This window comes from Oncorhynchus mykiss, chromosome 6, assembly GCF_013265735.2.
Source record: "Oncorhynchus mykiss isolate Arlee chromosome 6, USDA_OmykA_1.1, whole genome shotgun sequence".
In the NCBI taxonomy this organism is placed as follows: Eukaryota; Metazoa; Chordata; class Actinopteri; order Salmoniformes; family Salmonidae; genus Oncorhynchus; species Oncorhynchus mykiss.
The window spans coordinates 57,348,110-57,366,567 of NC_048570.1; the positions used below are offsets into that span (position 1 = coordinate 57,348,110).

The window sequence follows — 18,458 nt, forward strand, 5'->3', positions numbered from 1 at the left end:
CTCTGACCAACTCTCTCAGAACAATTTTCTTGACCCTAAGCAGTCAGGCTTCAAGGCGGCTCACTCAACTGAGACTGCTTTCCTCTGTGTCACAGATGCTCTCCGCTCAGCCAAAGCTGACTCTCTCCTCTCTGTTCTCATCCTCCTATATCTATCCATTGCTTTCAACACTGTGAACCATCAGAACCTCCTCTCCATCCTCTCAGGGTTGGGTGTCTCAGGCGCTGCATACTCCTGGATTGCATCCTACCTGGCAGGTCACTGCTACCAAGTGGCGTGAAGAGGATCAGTGTTTGCACCACGTGATCTCACTACTGGTGTCCCCCAGGGCTACGTTCTAGGCCCACTCTTCTTTTCTCTTCACACAAAGTCACTCGGCTCCATCATATCCTCACATGGTCTCTCCTATCATAACTATGTGGATGACACTCAACTTCTCTTCTCCTTCCTACAAGCTGACACCAAGGTGGTGAGAAGCATCTCTGCGTGCCTGTCAGACATCTCAGCTTGGATGTTAGCCCACCACCTCAAGCTCAACCTCGACAAAAACGTCTCTTCCTCCCGGGGAAGGCCTGTCCATTTCAAGACCTCTCCATCACGGTTAAGAACTCCATGGTGTCCCCTTCCCAGAGTGCAGAGAACCTTGGCGTGACCCTGGACAACACCTTATCGTTCTTTGCAAACATCAAAGCAGTGACTCGCTCCTGCAGGTTTATGCTCTACAACATCTGTAACGGCCCTAATCGAGGCACTTGTCATCTCCCGTCTAGACTACTGCAACTCTCCCCGCTTTGCCATCCAACCCCTGCAAATGATCCAGAATGCTGCAGCCCGCTTGGTGTACAACCTTTCTAAGTCCTCACATGTCATCCTGCTCCTCCTCACACTCTAATGGCTTCCAGTCGAAGCTCGCAACCAAGACCCTGGTACCTGCCTACGGAGCAGCAAGGGGAACTGCACCTCTTTATCTTCAGACTATGTTTAAAGCCGACATCCCAACCCGAGCACTCTGTTCTGCCACCTCTGGTCTCTTGGCCCTCCCACCACTACGGGAGGGCAGCTTAGGACAGTCAAAGCTCTTCTGTCTTGGCATTCCAAAGGTGGAACAAACTTCCCCCTAAAGTCAGAACAGCGTAGTCCCTGCCCATCTTTAGAAAATGTCTGAAACCATACCCCTTTGAAGAGTATCTTAAATAACTCTCACGGCGCCTCTGACACCCCCTCCTCCCCCCAAAAAACACAAAAAAAACGTATTGTCCCACCAGCACTGACGGCAGATAAATACTTTGTTGAGGGAAAATGTACTTGATACGATTGTGATATGTCATTGTCTCTTACTTCGCTAATATGGCCTATTTATTGCCTTACCTCCTTACTCCATTTGCACACACTGTATATAGATTTTTCTATTGGGTTATTCACTATACTTTTGTTTATCCCACGTGTAACTCTGTGTTGTTGTTTTTTTGTCGCTCTGCTTTGCTTTATCTTGGCCAGGTCGCAGTTGTAAATGAGAACTTGTGTTCTCAACTGGCCTACCTGGTTAAATAAAGATGAAAAAATATATAGCTATCTTAAGGTGAATGCACCAATTGTAAGTCGCTCTGGATAAGAGCGTCTGCTAAAATGATAAAAATGTCTAAATGCAAATGTTTGATGAGGGAATTTTAACCAGGACACCCAAAGATAGCTCTGGAGAACCATAGGCCTTAGGGGTTACCCAGTCTTTATACTCATTAAACTAGTCAGGCATTACTCTCCTACTGCCCCCATAACTGTGGCTTTGGATTGGGGTGATCTGGGGAGTTAGGATGGGATGGTACCTGGGACTGGCTCAGGAAAGGGGTGGCCATGCAGTTAGCCATCCGCCTGTGGCACTTTAGAGCGCCTTGTCTTTGGAGGACTGGCTAAGGTCAAAGGTCAAGAGAGAAGGTTGAAGGGCAAAAGGGAAGCAGGGGCAGGAGGAGAGGGAGGGGTTACAGAGATAGACAGACACATAGAATGACAAGACAAAGGAGGATGAAAAAGTCGTGAAAATAAAGTATGAGTATGAGTATCATGATCATGCTGATCAGATGTAAATGACAGTTTTTTGGCACTTACCTCTCGTATATTCCTCGACCCCGATTCCCTGAATGACGGTTTACACCTAAAGTTTATCTATGGCGTGGAGAAAACAAATGGTTTAAAACATTTATTTATTTGGTTTGTCGTCGTTTCAAAATGTTAGAAAACCCCCTGCACCAAAATAAAATGCTGAGTCAGTAATCCAAAACGGCCAACAGGAGAGGTTTCAGGTTAAACTGAACATGCTGAAGTTCTTGTTCACCTAGAAGTACAGTACTTACTGAAAAGGGAAACCTGTGATGCAATATGTGTTACTATGTCAGTGACACAATCAGCTCTTCACCTTCACCTCCACCGTAACAGCATCAGAAAGTATAAAACGATAGATATAAACAAACTCTCAGATCAGAAGAGTTGTGGGAACAAGTTAAAGACATTTTGGAAAACGGAGATTGAAATCAACTCGGCAACTAAACATTTCTAGGAAAGAGCGACCCAATCTATTCGACTACCAATCAAAGTAGCCCGATTTTGGAAAGAAACTTTGATTATCCAGAGAATGGCCCAATCAGAGTGCAGCATTGGAGGGTTAGGTCAATGGGTCAGGTAGCGTAGTGAGATAGGGTCAGAGAAGGAGTATGATCTAGCGCTAGTTATATCCCATAGCAGCCTGAGAAAGGTCAGAGTGTCTCACTCTAAAGTTGGGGTCTTCGATAAGCAGGCTGGCTTCATTTGGAATAGCCTTGGTGTCGAATAACTGGAGAGGAGCAGGATGGGTTAGGTTGGCAGGCTACCATTTCAATCTCATCTTGCCTGATGTGATGGAAACATTTTGTCTCCTTGACAGACAACATCTGAAAATGCTGATATTACGGTATTTCCGGGATTCAACATTTGCAACTCATTTGGTTTTGGTATTCATGCTGTTAACTCATTTCCACAACTTTGGTGATACATCATGTATTAACCATCTATCTGCTACCAGGTGAAAGCACAGTTTGCTGGAAGAAAAGTTTGTGAAGCATTTGTTGGGAAAATGGCTTGAAACTTACCTTTTCTAGCTGCTCTATGCAGATTGTGTGAACCACTATCTTGCAGGCTGCACACTTTTTCCGGGCTACAGATTTTTGCTGTGGTGACAAGAGATGAGTGAGAGAGTATTATTTAATGACCCTTCTCATAATGAAATGGCTTTATTTAACTCGATAATTCAGGGCACAACCATAAACTTAGATAGACCGCTCTAATGCCTCAAAGCCTGTTTTAGCATAGGCAGTGCCATTGAAGACTTTCCCCATTTTAAAGTAGTCAACTTGGTGGAACTTCCTATGGGTTATGGAAGAATCCCATAATTCCATCAAAGTCCTCAGGAGGGATCAGCCAAATGCATTATACACCTGAGCAAACATTCCTTAACTGCAGGTGGCAGTAAATTACAAATATTGGTTTTATACCTGTTCAGACAACACACTCCAGGTGGCAGTATCCACCTTTGACTACTTTAAAATTAAGAAAGCTCTCAATGGAGCTGCCGATGTTGTCACAGAAGACATATGGCACAGATGCAAAGAAGGGCACTCTATCTACCTCTATGGGTGCAACACCCTCAAGATGGCAGCACCACTTCTTCGGTGAAGTGTGTTAGGGTTATGTGGACACCAGAGGGAGCCTCTACACAAGGGGTGTCAAACTCATTCCACAGAGGGCCGAGAGTCTACGGTCGAGTGTCTAACCAAAAACCAGCAGACACTTTGTCATGAGTTTGACACCCCTGGTATACAGCATTGCACAACATTCATTATGGGTGTCACACACTGTGGCTATCATAACTAAATATCATACAAATAATGCAAGCAAAACATACTTCTGCATCATCTGGAAGGAAACCAAAAGGATTGGGCTCGTTTTACAGGTTCTCTTCCTAGTTGGCCACTTTTTATTATCCCATCAGTTTTCCAAAACAAGGAAGAGACCGTGTTTGTGTTCATAACATGGCACCATCTCATACTGTAATGTTTACAGTTGCAGAGAGCTATTGAGCTATACAATCAGCATTCTCTGGAAGTGTACAGTATGTTACCGGGTGGAATAAATCTGGACAGTATCATCCACTGACGGACGAAAAACAGTGTGACAAGGAGTTTTAGGGTTTCACTACAAATACTTCTCCTCTAATGAGTTCATTCCTCCCTTCCCCTCTTCCTCTCACAGCATCTGTGGCTTTGCAATGTCAGGCTGGGCCAGGGGTAGCTGCACACAAACCCACTCACCAGTGTCTTGGCGAAGCAGTGCTGCTCTCCGACGTAACAGAAGTCCCCAGAGACATTGGTCTCAAACCAGATGTGCTCCCCATACAGGGCGTTCTCCTGGAGGAAAAGGCAGAGTCTATAAAATACACCCTTTTTTTTTTACCCTGACAAATAGGAATCTCAGCTCATAGAATCCACTACCAAACAGTATCTCTGGATAAATAAATGATGAGGTAACAAAAAAAGATCTATAAGCTGGGCCAGAGGCTGCACTTACAGTCCAGTCACAGCTGCTCCGGATCTCCCTGTCTGTGTCAAACTTGGCCAGGGCTGAGGCACTGGGCTGGGCAGACAGGTGCTGTAGACCCGATTTAGCGATGGCCTTCCTGAAAAGACACAGACACAACACCTTTGAAGGATTGCCATAACATCATTGAGATGACACTCCCAGTGTGATACGGCATTACAACACCAGTAAACTCAAGTGCCCTAATGGTAAACCCACTCTTCACTGATGAAAAAAAGGTAGGCCCTGATCAAAGAGAGAGGTTTAGCACACATGATGAATAATGAAATGGTACATCTGACGTCATGCAATATACAGCTTTTGAAGTGGTTGCTTGTCCTTCCCTTCGGTAGGACAACACCCTGTTGAGCTGATGTGCAGTCAGGTACAGATGAGGTCTAGGTGGGTATTTGACAGGTTTGTGTGACTGAGACCCTGCATGAAAGGTGCTGTAGGAGTCACTCAACAAAAATCCTAGCTTACATGTCAGCAACACAAAAGATCAGCAGAGTTAAGTGTAAAATATGAAAGATTTTCCAGTTTGCAGTTACATACTGCAGCAGGTTTAGACACAACCACTTGCTTAACTGACATCAACACTTTAGACCAGGAAGTGCTGGACAGGCAGGAATGGCCAGTGACTTTGGCATGCATTTCCACCTTTTATTGTTCGGATAAAACAAATAGTGTGGTCTTAAACATGCGCTGTGTATACAGACATTTTCTGTGTGTATTCTGCCATAGATGCCCCCCTCTCCTACACACACACACACACACACACACACACACACACACACACACACACACACACACAGCCTGTAACCCAGGTGAAGGTAAGGGGGTCTACATACGAGACGAACCCACTCCAAGTCTCCAGGCGGGGGTCATAGTAGATGCCCTGCAGGGGGCTGAGGGACTCCCTGCGGCCTCTGGGTTTCCAGCAGGCAGAACAGTTCCTATACAGGGAACGGGAGGAGTGGCAGGCCACTATAGAGCTCCTGCGGCTGGGCGGGTGGACTAGCCTGCCTGGCCAGGCGCTGTTGGTGGAAGGCCTCCGTAACTGGCTGGAGTGTCGATAACGCCCGTGCACACCGTAGACCGCCCTGCTACGGTGCACCGCCTCTGCCGGCAGCAGCTGGGAGGAGTTACGGCGCAGGCAGCGCAGGGCGCGGCTCAGGGGCCGGGGCTGGATGTTCTCCATCGTTAAGGCTGCCATACTATGAGCCTGATTCCAGTCCTCCCACGTCCTCTCTCCCTCTGGATATGATGATGATGATGATGATGCCGCTGTCCCCTCTCGTTCACTCCCGCTGCCCTCTGACCTGGTGCTACACTCTCTCTGACTGGAGCTGTCCCCCTCTGACTCGGAGCAGCACGAGGAGGGGCAGCTCTCAGTGTCCTCTCCTGACGCCCCCTCACCGCCCTGCGCCTCTGGTGCCCCCTTCTGCTGCTCCTCACTCATCTGGACCAGGCTGGCCAGCAGCATGGAGGGCCCCAGCAGGTGGGTGTCGATGGTTCGGAGCTTGCCGGCTTGTCGGCGGCGGACAGAGAAGCGGGGGTTGACACAGGCCACGGTGGTGCTAGAACGACGCCTGGTGTAGTATCTGGTCCTCGCTAGCTTCCCGCCTCCATAACAACAGTGCCCCCCCTGCACCTCGCTGGAGTGCCTGCGTTGTTGGTGAGCAGCGCAGGCCAAGCCCACACTGGAGAATCTACGGCCCACATGGCCTGCCGTCAGGTTAACACTGGAGTGTCTTCGTTGGGCTTGAGCCGTCGGCGACAGGCCTACACTGGATCTTCTGTGTCCGACAGGACCTGTGAATGGCAGTCCCACACTAGAGCGTCTACGTTGGACCAGGCCAGCAGAGGGCAGTCCTACACTGGAGCGCCGGCGAGCCTTGCTTGTGGGCACTGCCACGCCAGGCCGTCTGTGTCGGGATTGCCCAGCCCCTTTCAGTCTAAAGTGCCGGCGGAAAAAGGTGTCCATGACAACCCACAGCTTCTGGGTCCCCTTTTCACTGTCCCTCTGCAGTGGCTGTTGGTACGAAAAATCAGTCTGTAAGCAAAACCTTCAAAACTGTACACAATCCACTATCCAACTGTTATCAATAGGGATACAGTACTGTTCTTTTCACCCCTGTGTGGAAAAGTTGAAAGTGAAATGTCTGAACTCGTATACTGCTGCCAGAGAAGGTAAAGCACACGAGACTAATCTGCGCCTAGACGCTCAAAGAGCAACGTCAATTGGCTGACTAGTGATACCGTCAGTAACCGAATCTGCTTACAAAGGGACATTCGACAACGCATCTAGAGCGATAACAGTTCCGTTCTCCAGTACAAGCAACGTGACCAGCCGCCCCGGTTCAATAACTCACCACCTGTAACGCTATACCTCGGTAGTGTTCTGTCTGGTGAAAGTAGAGCCGAGTCCAGGTCACCTATCACACGACAGCCATTGTGACGCTCCTACGGCACAAAGCCAGAGGATATATTTAGCAACTGCCTTTAATATTCTGTTTAATCTCCTCATCAGATACGCCACTTGACAGAACCAAAGAATGTGTCATTATCCATGAACCTCAACTCCATACAAAACATTTCCCTCTGCCAACAATGAAAGGGAAGGGTGGATATCAACTTCATAAAAGGAAGTCATTGTTCTGATCATCTTTACTTCGATATCACAATCTGAATTGTGAATTCACAAACCATTGTCTACACAGTTGCGATGTAGAGACGTGGGGCAAGGCTCAGGCAACATCCACAGGATGCCAAGCTGTTGTATTACTGATCTCAGACCATCATAAATCACCCAGAGCCTCCTCCTTTGATTACATACAGACTGATACAGATACTCTTCACAGGAAGTGACATGTGTATAAGCAGTGGAGGTGCTCAGCGGCATTAGCCTGTCAACGCTTTGATTCAAGCTGAAGACGAGCTCCAACATCGGAGACAGGGTGTCTTCTCACATCCTGTGCCAGGCAGCTAATGCTAACAACAAACGAAGAAGATAGGTGAAGTATTTATGACAGAGAGATCCTAGGCCCCCTGTCAATGAAGTGTTGAGGATGAAGTATAGTGGACGGAAAGGCCAATTTTCCCTTTGAAATATTATACATGTCACGGATATTCTCGCTTCGCTCTATCTCTCTTGTGATGAAGGCTGGTTGTGGAGGAGAAAAAAGGAGCCTTTGATCCTTCTCATCTCTTATTCTATTCATTAGACATTCCAAAAAAAAAAAAAAGATAATAATAAAAATGGCAAGAGGGTGGTGCGGGTGGGGTGAGGTGGGATGTGGAGGGGAGAGAAGCACGACCGAGGCAGGGGATAAAAGTACCACGCAGAGCAGAGATGGTTTCCGCCACACAAGCATCATTAATCCCATCTGTCATGCAGCATGAAGAGAGACCATGAGAGAAGACCTAGTGAGAAATTGATCAACGTCAGTCTCAGATGATTCAAACATTTTCTTAAACCGCAGGGATTCATCCACAGGTCTTACAGCGGCAGTATATAAAGGCACATTATTGGTTACTCATAGGAGGGTTTTTACACATACAGCGCCTATCCAGACCCGTTGACCTTTTCCACATGGTTAGGTTACAGCCTTATTCTAAGATGTATTAAACAGTTTTTTTCCTTTATCAATCCACACACAATACCCCATGATGACAACGCAAAAACAGGTTTTAAGAAATGTTTGCTAATTGATATTTATTGAAGCACCTTTGGCAGCGATTAAAGCCTCAAGTCTTTTTATTTTAGAATAAGGCTAAATCAAGGGGTCTGAATACTATCCGAAGGCAATGTATATGCAGAGAGACATGGACTTTTATTTACTTACTCTCTCTATTGTACAGATATATTTAGTTCATCATAAGTGAGCAGGACTGAGAGGCCTATTAGCTTGATGTCACCTGACTGTGTACTGTAGCTGTCAGATTCATTTATTTAACAAAAGGTCCAATGCAGCAGTTTCTATCTCAAATCATTTCTGGGGTCACAATTAAGGACCCTACTGTGATTGTTTTCAAGTAAAATGTCAAAAAGAAATAGCTTCTTAGCAAGAGCAAATTCTCAAACAATAATTCTGCTAGGACTGTCTGGGAGTGGTCTGAAATTTAAAACTAGCTGTTGACAGAGAGGTTTGGATCTCGCTTTCTGATTGGTCTATTAACTAATATACTGCCTGGTATGTCACCAGGCAGGCCAAAACTGCATCCCATCAAAACATCTCAGGCGGTCTTTTCAAGCAGCTCTTACACTAAAAGGGCATTATCATTATTTAACCAACCTCATAGTGTGTAAATACTGTACAAACAAAACATAGGAAAACACATTTTTGACTGCACTTTAAACAAATATGATGAAAGTACATACTGAAAAACCTTTCGGGAATCCAGCACAAGAGGGACGCTGAGGGTTTCTGGCTCTAATATGAACCATCTCTTCAGTGTGTATTCCCAGCCTGGGTTTCCCACCCCCACACCCACCCCTGGAGCATTCTGAGAGTCAGGGTCAAAAGTTATCTGGCCGAGGCCTCAAGCATATGTGGCTGCATTCACGTACAGTAGCGTTTAAATCATAGATCATAAAATGCGACAGTCTTTCAAAACAGAACCACAAACAAGGTCTTTGCCACTTGTTGACTTAACCGGCTACAGAATCTATGATAAATGTAATCACACTCCTGTCCAGTTTTTGAAAGTTTTTATCTAGAAATGGTGACTTATGTTTATTATTATCCCTAGGTAGTCACAATATACTGTACGGTAGCCAACAGATCATTTAGCAAACCCCTAAAGGTGGCTATGATTAAACTGAGTCAGTATCACTGTATCAACTCTATGGCTAAGATAAGCTCGAAAACACAAGCTCCCTAGATTGATCATTTCCTCCCCCTCCCTCCTGCATACTAACTCTATGAAGAGTTAAATACTGACTGTTCGATTGACAGATAGATAATAAGGTTATGGAAATAGACTGGTTACCCCCCCAAAATATAAGCTCAACACATCAACGTTAGACTCTCCAGGCCTACATCCTCTCAAATATGTGAATTAAGCATCATTTACGTGCGTCACAGTGAGCGCATGCTGTGCATTAACTCAATACATTCCTCGTTTAGAACTGCTTAAAAGCATTGGGTTTTTCTATGGCACAACACTGTCACGACGGTCAGTCCATGCACTCCCAAACAAATCAATTTGAAATACAATGCATCCGGAAAAAAAACTACACAATACCATACACACACACGTAACAAAAATACATAAACACAGGCAGGTCTACACACATTCCTGTTTGTATTATGGCCTCCATTCCTGACAGATGAATTAGTCACAGGCCCCTCCCATTGCCTGATACGGATCGGGATTAACAAAACGTAGACTGACCCAGCATCAGCTGTTACAAAACTCCCTCTAATACCTAGCAAGTCGAACTGGGGAAGGCTCCCGAGATGCGTAGTGGTCTAAGGAACCGCATCGCAGTGCTAGCTGTGCCACTAGAGATTCTGGGTTCGAGTCCAGGCTCTGTCGCAGCCGGCCGCGACCGGGAGACCCATGAGGCAGCGCACAATTGGCCCAGCGTCGTCCGGGTTAGGGGAGTGTTTGGCCGGCAGGCATGTCCTTGTCCCATCGCGCACTAGCGACTCCTGTGGCGGGCCGGGTGCAGTGCACTCTGACACAGTTGCCAGGTGCACAGTGTTTCCTCCAACACATCGGTGCGGCTGGCTTCCGGGTTAAGCGGGCATTGTGTCGGCCTGGTTGGGTTGTTTTTTGGAGGATGCACGGCTCTCGACCTCTCCCAAGTCCGTACGGGAGTTGCAGCGATGAGACAAGACTGTAAATACCGATTGGATAGCATAAAATTGGGGATTGGGGAAACGTGTTCTCTGGAGTGATGAATCACACTTCACCGTAGATGTCAGGAGAATGCTACCTGCATAGTGCCAACTGTAAAGTTTGGTGGAGGAGGAATAATGGTCTGGGGCTGTTTTTCGTGGTTCGGGCTAGGCCCCTTAGTTCCAATGAAGGGAAATCTTAATGCTACAGCATACAATGACATTCTAGATGATAATGTGCTTCCAACTTTGTGACAACAGTTTGGGGAAGGCCCTTTCCTTGTTTCAGCATGACAATGCCTCTGTGCACAAAGCGAGGGCCATAAGGAAATGGTTTGTCGATATTAGTGTGGAAGAACTTGACTGGCCTGCACAGAGCCCTGACCTCAACCCCATCAAACACCTTTGGGATTAATAGGAATGCCTACTGCGAGCCAGTTCTAATCACCCACATCAGTGCCCGACATCACTAATGCTCGAGGCTGAACAGAAGCAAGTCCCCGCAGCAATGTTCCAACATCTAGTGGAAAGCCTTCCCAGAAGAGTGGAGGCTGTTATAGCAGCAAAGGGGGGGATCAACTCCATACTAATGCCCATGATTTTGGAATGAGATGTTCGACGATCACGTAGTGTATATGATGTGGGACAGGAAGAGTACTGGGCTATTTATAGCACCCCCTCTGTTTATATCCTCCCGGCTGCTCTCTCACTGCTGCTGCCTCCCGCCCGCTGCATCCCGCCAGGCCCCACATGTACACGTCACAGATAAGAGTCAAAAGAGACTACCTCCTGCTATGCCTCACAGATAGAGCGGGGGAGAGTGTGTGTGCACCAGTGAGAGAGAACGGGTGGGGAGAGGAAGAGAGAGACAGAAAGACTTCTCCCTCCTAGATCCAACCCTGTGCTGGAGTGCTACCGTCCTGTAGGTTTTTCACTCCAGCCCTAATATAGCACACCTGTTTTCTAATAATTAGCTGGTTGTGAAGCTGAATCAAGTTAGTTACAACTAGGGTTGGAGTGTCAACCTACAGGAGGGTAAGCTCCCCATGCCTGCTGGTTTGAGGCATTAAGCCCACCAGCTTATCAACCCAGTCCGAGCTGGGTAACCACAGCAACCTGTTCCCCTAGATTACTGAGGCGTGCTCCAATGAGGGCGGTGTCATGGAGCCATCATCCAGGTCAATGTGCCTGGGTTAGGGGTGGGCATCAGGCCAAGTGTGTGCACCCACTACCCCCGGCCCCTGATCGATCTGGACATCCTGGTCTGTTAAATGCATTAATACCACAGGGGCGAATGTAAATGAGATCGACAGTACCGGATTCTAGAAAAGCATCATGCCTCAAACCAAGCTGCATCTTTTTTTTTGCCTTTACCTCCCTTATCTCATCTCATTTGCTCACATCGTATATAGAATTATTTTCCCCTACTGTATTATTGACTGTATGTTTGTTTTACTCCATGTGTAACTCTGTGTTGTTGTATTGCGTTGAACTGCTTTGCTTTATCTTGGCCAGGTCGCAATTGTAAATGAGAACTTGTTCTCAACTTGCCTACCTGGTTAAATAAAGGTGAAATTAAAAATTAAAAAATACATCTAGGGGGACTACCTGTGTGGCCAAGGATGAGTGTAATCACATCTACTGTTGTACTGTCAATGTTTTGGCTTTGTTACGACCCTGAGTAGAGTGATGTGATTCGAACAGGGGGTTTTGATAAGCCTGCTGCTGTGATACATTTCACATGCCTTAGGATTTACCCTTTCACCCAAAGCAGCTGAAAGTGATTAGTTGTCCCATTAAGGTTACGCAAATGCAGGAGTTAATCACCAAATCATTGACAAACAAAATGTACAATAATCCATTCAAGGTACCCTCAGATAGAAGTAGGCTAAACGTGAACCGTACGTATCCTAAGTACATATAGGCACTGAAATGTTTATGGGGGGGAGGGTGTATATTTTGTTCCTTTCTCACGTTTTAATATGTCGCAAAACGGATTACCCAAAGTTGCAGTAACACAGTCACAATTTTGAAATGTCACTCTCACATGGTAGCTCTCAAATGTCCCTGCGAAGCAGCAGTACGGTGCAGTATGCGAGCGGTGCTCAGTGTGAGCCTGAGCCATGTTGACAGTATGGTGTGAGAGAATGGAGTCGAGAGGGAGTGTCAGTAAAAAGCAATTAGGTTACCAGTGGACCTGAGAAACAGAGGAGGACTTGTTTTTGTTTCCATTCGGAGTTAAGGACCTTAGGCCTCGAGCCCAGCCTTCAGCCACTGTTTGACAGAAAGAAGACCTATTCAACCTGCAAATGAAGTCACTGCGCTGTGAGCCCAACGTTGAGTCAGAATGTCTTACTCTTAGTAATTAGTAGATTATTGACTTTCCTTTCTGCGGAGGAAAAGTTGTATGCGACAGCAGAGAAAAAAAGAGTTGAGCTGTTATTCGGTTGGATCCTCCATGGGAAAAGAAAAGTGAGGTGGGGTCACAGCCAGCAAATACCACCACTGGAAAATATCACCATAACTAGCCTATTAAATATTTACATGTAAAACATACAAAAAGGTCAGTATGAATAAATAGCCACGGAGCTCGTGTCCTTCAGAATCGCATAGTGCGTGATAATAGCGGCAGTCAAGAATGAAGCCTTAATGCTGCGGCTCTCGGTTTGGTAAACACTCCAATGTTATATGAGGAGAATGGAGCTCACGGCACGGCCATCAAATTTATACTTTCCCTTCCACTGTAAGCAAAAGTAAATGTCACCATCTTGGCACGTCTGTGGATACATCTCCCTTAGATCCTCTGAAGGCACTTGTATTGATGATGAATCCCCCTGTGTAGAGGGAGACTTTGGACGTGTCCTAGAAAGCCTCTGGGGAAAATGCCTAATCTGGACTGTGTTAACTCTCCCAGGCTAGGTCGTCCTCTAGGACAGTGTCAAATAACTAAGCTACCCTTATATAATGGATGCGCAGTGAACTGAAATGTTGCCTGAAGGTCTGTTAACAGATATGGAGTGGAATAATTCACAGAATGCAAAAAATGATTATTTTGTGGGCTGATTTCACAAACATAGAGCTCTGTGCACTACATGTCTCCTCTCTCCATCCCTATATAGGTCTGTCTCCTCGCTCTCTCCCTCCCTTTAACATAAACATCCATTCATTGAGCTTCAGCACAACACTTCAGGGCTGGCTGGCACAGCCTGATGGGAGCTCAGAGAGCCCACCATTTCCACAGCCATGTCAACACAGCTAGCACGGCGAATAGCACCGGCTACAGTAATTTATGGAGGGAAAATTCAATTGCTAATCTGTAGTAGAGGGAAACTGAGGTTTCTCACAGACTGGACAGAATGGGCAGACAGACTGGACCAGAGATCCTTTGGTCCAGGATCAGATCAGAAGCCTGGTCTGGTCCATAATCCTTTCCCTCTCACTCAGCACAGGACAACACAGGTCACCCTGATCAATGGCTCAAGGCAGGAGCTTGCACTACAACAGCAGTATCAGTGATGGTGATGGTTGTTGTTATCCCCCTCTCTCTAGTTTAATAGTCAATCAGTATGCCTATACACCGGGTGTACCAAACACTAGGAACACCTGCTCTTTCCATGACATAGACTGACCAGGTGAATCCAGGTGAAAGCTATGATCCCTTATTGATGTCACTTGTTAACTTGACTTCAATCGGTGTAGATGAAGGGGAGGAGACAAGTTAGAGTAGGGTTTTTAAGCCTTGAGACAATTGAGACATGGATTGTGTCCGTGTGCCATTCAGAGGGTGAATGGGCAAGACAAAATAGTTAAGTGCCTTTGAACGGGGTTTGGTAGTAGGTGCCAGGCGAACCAGTTTGAGTGTGTCAAGAACTGCAATGCTGCTATGTTTTTCCTCGCTCAACAGTTTCCTGTGTATCAAGAATGACCCACCACCCAAAGGACATCCAGCCAACTTGACACAACTGTGGGAAGCTTGGAGTCAACATGGGCCAGCATCCCTGTGGAACACTTTCGGCACCTTGTAGTCCATGCCCTGACGAATTGAGGCTGTTCTGGCGGTTAAAAGGGGTGCAATTAGGAAGGTGTCCCAAATGGTATGTACACTCAGTGTATTTATCTGATGTTAAGGCATTCCTATTGGTTGGTTGAGTTTACATATCAATAAGGTGTTACGCCATTGGTCATGCCTGCAGATGGGGGGAGATTGCAAACATAAATTCTTCCCAGTCTGATATTGTTATGTAAGCGGTAGGTCACGTTCTGAAATACTGTATACTATTTTCATATTTACAATGTGTATGCATTCACTATGTACATGTCCTGATTTGTGTGTATATATACAGTACCAGTCAAAAGTTGACACACCTACTCATTCAAAGGTTTTACTTTTAAAAAAACAACTATTTTCTACATTGTAGAATAATAGTGAAGACATCAAAACTATGAACTAGCATATGGAATCATGTAGTAACCAAAAAAGTGTTAAACAAATCAAAATACATGTTATATTTTAGATTCTTCAAAGTACGTAAGCTTATTAAAGATCAGTGATACTATCAAGAGCAGTGTGCGGTTTCCTTTTTCCTTCATCTTGTTCAACTGTTACCATGCACCTGCAAAAAAGATTGCTCAGATGTGCGAGTGCCTTTTGAATTTTAGATTCTTCAAAGTAGCCACCCTTCGCCTTGATGACAGCTTTGCACACTCTTTGAATTCTTTCAACCAGCTTCATGAGAAATGCTTTTCCAACAGTCTTGAAGGAGTTTCCACATGTGCTGAGCACTTGTTGGCTGCTTTTCCTTCACTCTGCAGTCCAACTCATCCCAAACCATCTCAATTGGGTTGAGGTCGGGTGATTGTGGAGGCCAGGTTATTTGACACAGCACTCCATGACTCTCCTTCTTGGTCAAATAGCCCTTACACAGGCTGGAGGTGGGTTTTGGGTCATTGTCCTGTTCAAAAACAAGTGATATTGATGAGCGCAAACCAGATGGGATGGCGTATCATTGCAGAATGCTGTGGTAGCCATGCTAGTTAAGTGTGCCTTGAATTCTAAATGCATCACTGATAATGTCATCAGCAAAGCATACCACACACTATCACACCTCCTCCTCCATGCTTCACGGTGGGAACCACACATGCAGAGATCATCCGTTCACTTACTCTGCGTCTCACAAAGACACGGCCGTTGGAATCAAAAATCTCAAATTTGGATTCATCAGACCAAAGGACAGATTTCCACCGGCCTAATGTCCATTGCTTGTGTTTCTTGGCCCAAGCAAGTTATTGGTGTCCTTTAGTAGTGGTTTCTTTGCAGCAATTCGACCATGAAGGTCTGATCTCATGGAGCTGGTTGAGAGAATACCAAGAGTGTGCAAATATGTCATCAAGGCAAAGGGTGGCTACTTTTACGAATCTCAAATGTAAAATATATGTTGATTTGTTGGTTACTTTTTTGGTTACTACATGACATATGTGCTATCTCATAGTTTTGATGTCTTCACTATTATTCTACAATTTGGAAAATAGTAAAAATAAAGAAAAACCCTGCGTACTGTAAGTGTGTCCAAACCTTTGACTGGTACTGTATATTGATGTTGTCCTATGCATCTGCATGCTTGATGACATCATGGCTATGTTCATTACACAGACTCTACTCTTTAACAACCACTGTGGGCTGCAGTTCTAAAACACTGGTCTTTCCCACCTTGCTCCATGCCTAAACAAACGCACAATTAGTCATTGTGTCACTTACATTTTCCACATAATTACCATAATGTTGTAATTCGATTGTAACCTATCAGCAAATAATTTCTCTTTTACAATACTCTTTTTTCCAAGACATTTCCCCAATGTTGTGTACACTACTCTACAACTGTTCTAGGGTAGCCTACATTACACTCGTATTCACATACCTTATGGCGTAACCCTAAAATGAGTATAATGAGGTACAACTGTTGCCTGAAAGAGGCCCATTGGGCTCCCCTGGTCTGCTGATCAGTCAGCGTGGGGAAAACAATGTCACTACAAGTCCAAGGTTGTCTGTCTGTTATCAAACCCTACACAGCCAAACTGATAGGGGCTCCTGGGAAAAGTTACAACAGATCTCCCGCCTAATACTGTCCATCTCCAGAGAAAGCAAGATCTACTTCAGCACAGCACAACCAGATATAGTTTGTTTTCAACTTGTATGGTTGGTCAATTGTATGGTTGGTCAATTGTATGGTTGGTAAATTTTTCGGAACTCACTTAATGAAAAACAAATATGGTTTGTGTAATGCACAAAACCCCTCTGTCTTGACAGGGTGTACAGTTTAAAACAAACCACATGAAGAGAAAACACTAGATAACCCCTTACATGACAGCCAAATGCATTTTTCCCTCTGAGTACAGTGTCATTTCATTATGAGTAAACTAAGACATTTTAGTGTGCCCTTTTTCAAATATACAACAACAGGTACAAGTACACATCGTCTAGACTACAACTCACAAAGAAAAAGGCACAACGGAACAGTTGTTCCTACTCTGGCAGTATTTCCTACGCGGTTCTCAGAAAATACACATTAAATCCCTGTGTATTGTAGAGAACCTCCCAAAACATTCAAGAGTGACGGATAGAGCGAGTGACACCCTTCAAAAAGAGCACCATCAGACAGCTTTATCATGAGTTCAAACACTTTTTTTTTTATGCCACCGCAATGCCTCTGTTCCATCAACAAAACACTTCTCTGGCAGCGCACAGCCTCGCGTGGAAAATCAAACAGCAGATTAGCTGCTACGCTATATCCACAGTGCACACAACCAACTGAAGCCCGCAAAGGGGCAAAAAGATACAGCACTGCATCCTGAAATAGTATAAGCAATAACAACATAATAAGAACACAGCACACGCAAGTCAATTGAAAAATAGTCATGACTCAAAATACAACCTGATGGAAGCAGGTAAACAACCATCCACGCCTCTCCCCAGTTTGTCTAACTTTTAGTCCATGTGTGACGGAGCGAGAGGGAAAGAGAAAGAGAGAAAGAGAGTGAGCGACAACAGAGGTTCATGTGGAGGGAGAATGTGTGTCACAGCCAGGCAGACTAGGAGGGGGAGTGTCGGGCAGGGGGGTGAACGGTTACACTAAAATAACTCTGGTCATAGAGCACACTTCCTTGATGAGCCGTTAACTTGAGTGTTCATGCTCTCTCATACATACGTAAACTGAATACACACACACATACACACACACACACACACACACACACACACACAAACACACAACCACAGGATTTAATTTAGCTTTAAAGAGCGACTGCCTTTAAAAAGCAACGAATACCTTTGAAAACAGCTTGTGTGGTATCGATATGAGTTAGAAACAGTTATTCTAGCGTCAAAATTGATTACAAAGTGTAAATAGGATCATTTCGGTCATAAAGTCAGTCTTGTCTAAAGCTGAGTTTGGAACATCTGTGTGTCACAATGGGTAAATGAAGGTTGGGTTTTGATTTAATGATGTCCATTTGCCCACTAACATGGGTGAACAGCCGCGGTGATTGCTCTCTATCCAATAACTATGACAGTGAGACAAACCTGCCCAGCAATTATGACTTTGTTTACATTAAGATAAGACATCACAAAAATAAAATCTTGAGAAATACTGCACCAAACACCTTAGTTTGATGTAAAATTGCGCAACCTAAACATCCTCGGAAAACGTAATAACAGATTTCTTGAGTTATCTTAGATTCATTCTGGGGATTTTGAAGAAGTGAAATAGGCTCGAGCGTCTACAGTGTCTCATGTGGGACAAACATCATTTACCAAATGCGGAATCGGTCAGGAAACACACCTCCAAGACTGAAATCAAATGAGCAACAGAAAAACACACGTGCCAACTGGCGTGTTCAGTCGGTCACTCTCTAGGGTAAATCCATTCAAATTCTCTCTCCATTTGGTCTGAACGAAACCTTCCATATATACAGTAGTTGCCAATTGTAGAAGTGCACAAGAGATAAAGGTGC

At 45.2% G+C, this 18,458-nt stretch overlaps 1 protein-coding gene across 17 annotated transcripts in view; it reads right to left on the reverse strand.

The window, feature by feature from the left end:
- LOC110526199 (diacylglycerol kinase zeta) overlaps positions 1 to 18,458 on the reverse strand; it is a 124,633-nt gene that overhangs the window by 47,310 nt on the left and 58,865 nt on the right. For 4 of the 17 annotated variants that reach the window (XM_036980563.1, XM_036980562.1, XM_036980565.1 and 1 more), the window contains 4 exons: positions 4,594 to 4,702; positions 4,338 to 4,433; positions 3,120 to 3,197; positions 2,104 to 2,160 (listed from right to left, as the gene is read on the reverse strand). In XM_036980563.1, the coding sequence (XP_036836458.1) occupies positions 2,104 to 2,160; positions 3,120 to 3,197; positions 4,338 to 4,433; positions 4,594 to 4,702 (340 nt within the window). Of the gene's footprint in view, positions 1 to 1,823; positions 1,908 to 2,103; positions 2,161 to 2,761; positions 2,825 to 3,119; positions 3,198 to 4,337; positions 4,434 to 4,593; positions 4,703 to 5,453; positions 7,838 to 17,380; positions 17,522 to 18,458 lie in introns of those variants that run through there. The other 13 variants (XM_036980551.1, XM_036980552.1, XM_036980559.1 and 10 more) reach the window with 11 other exon arrangements.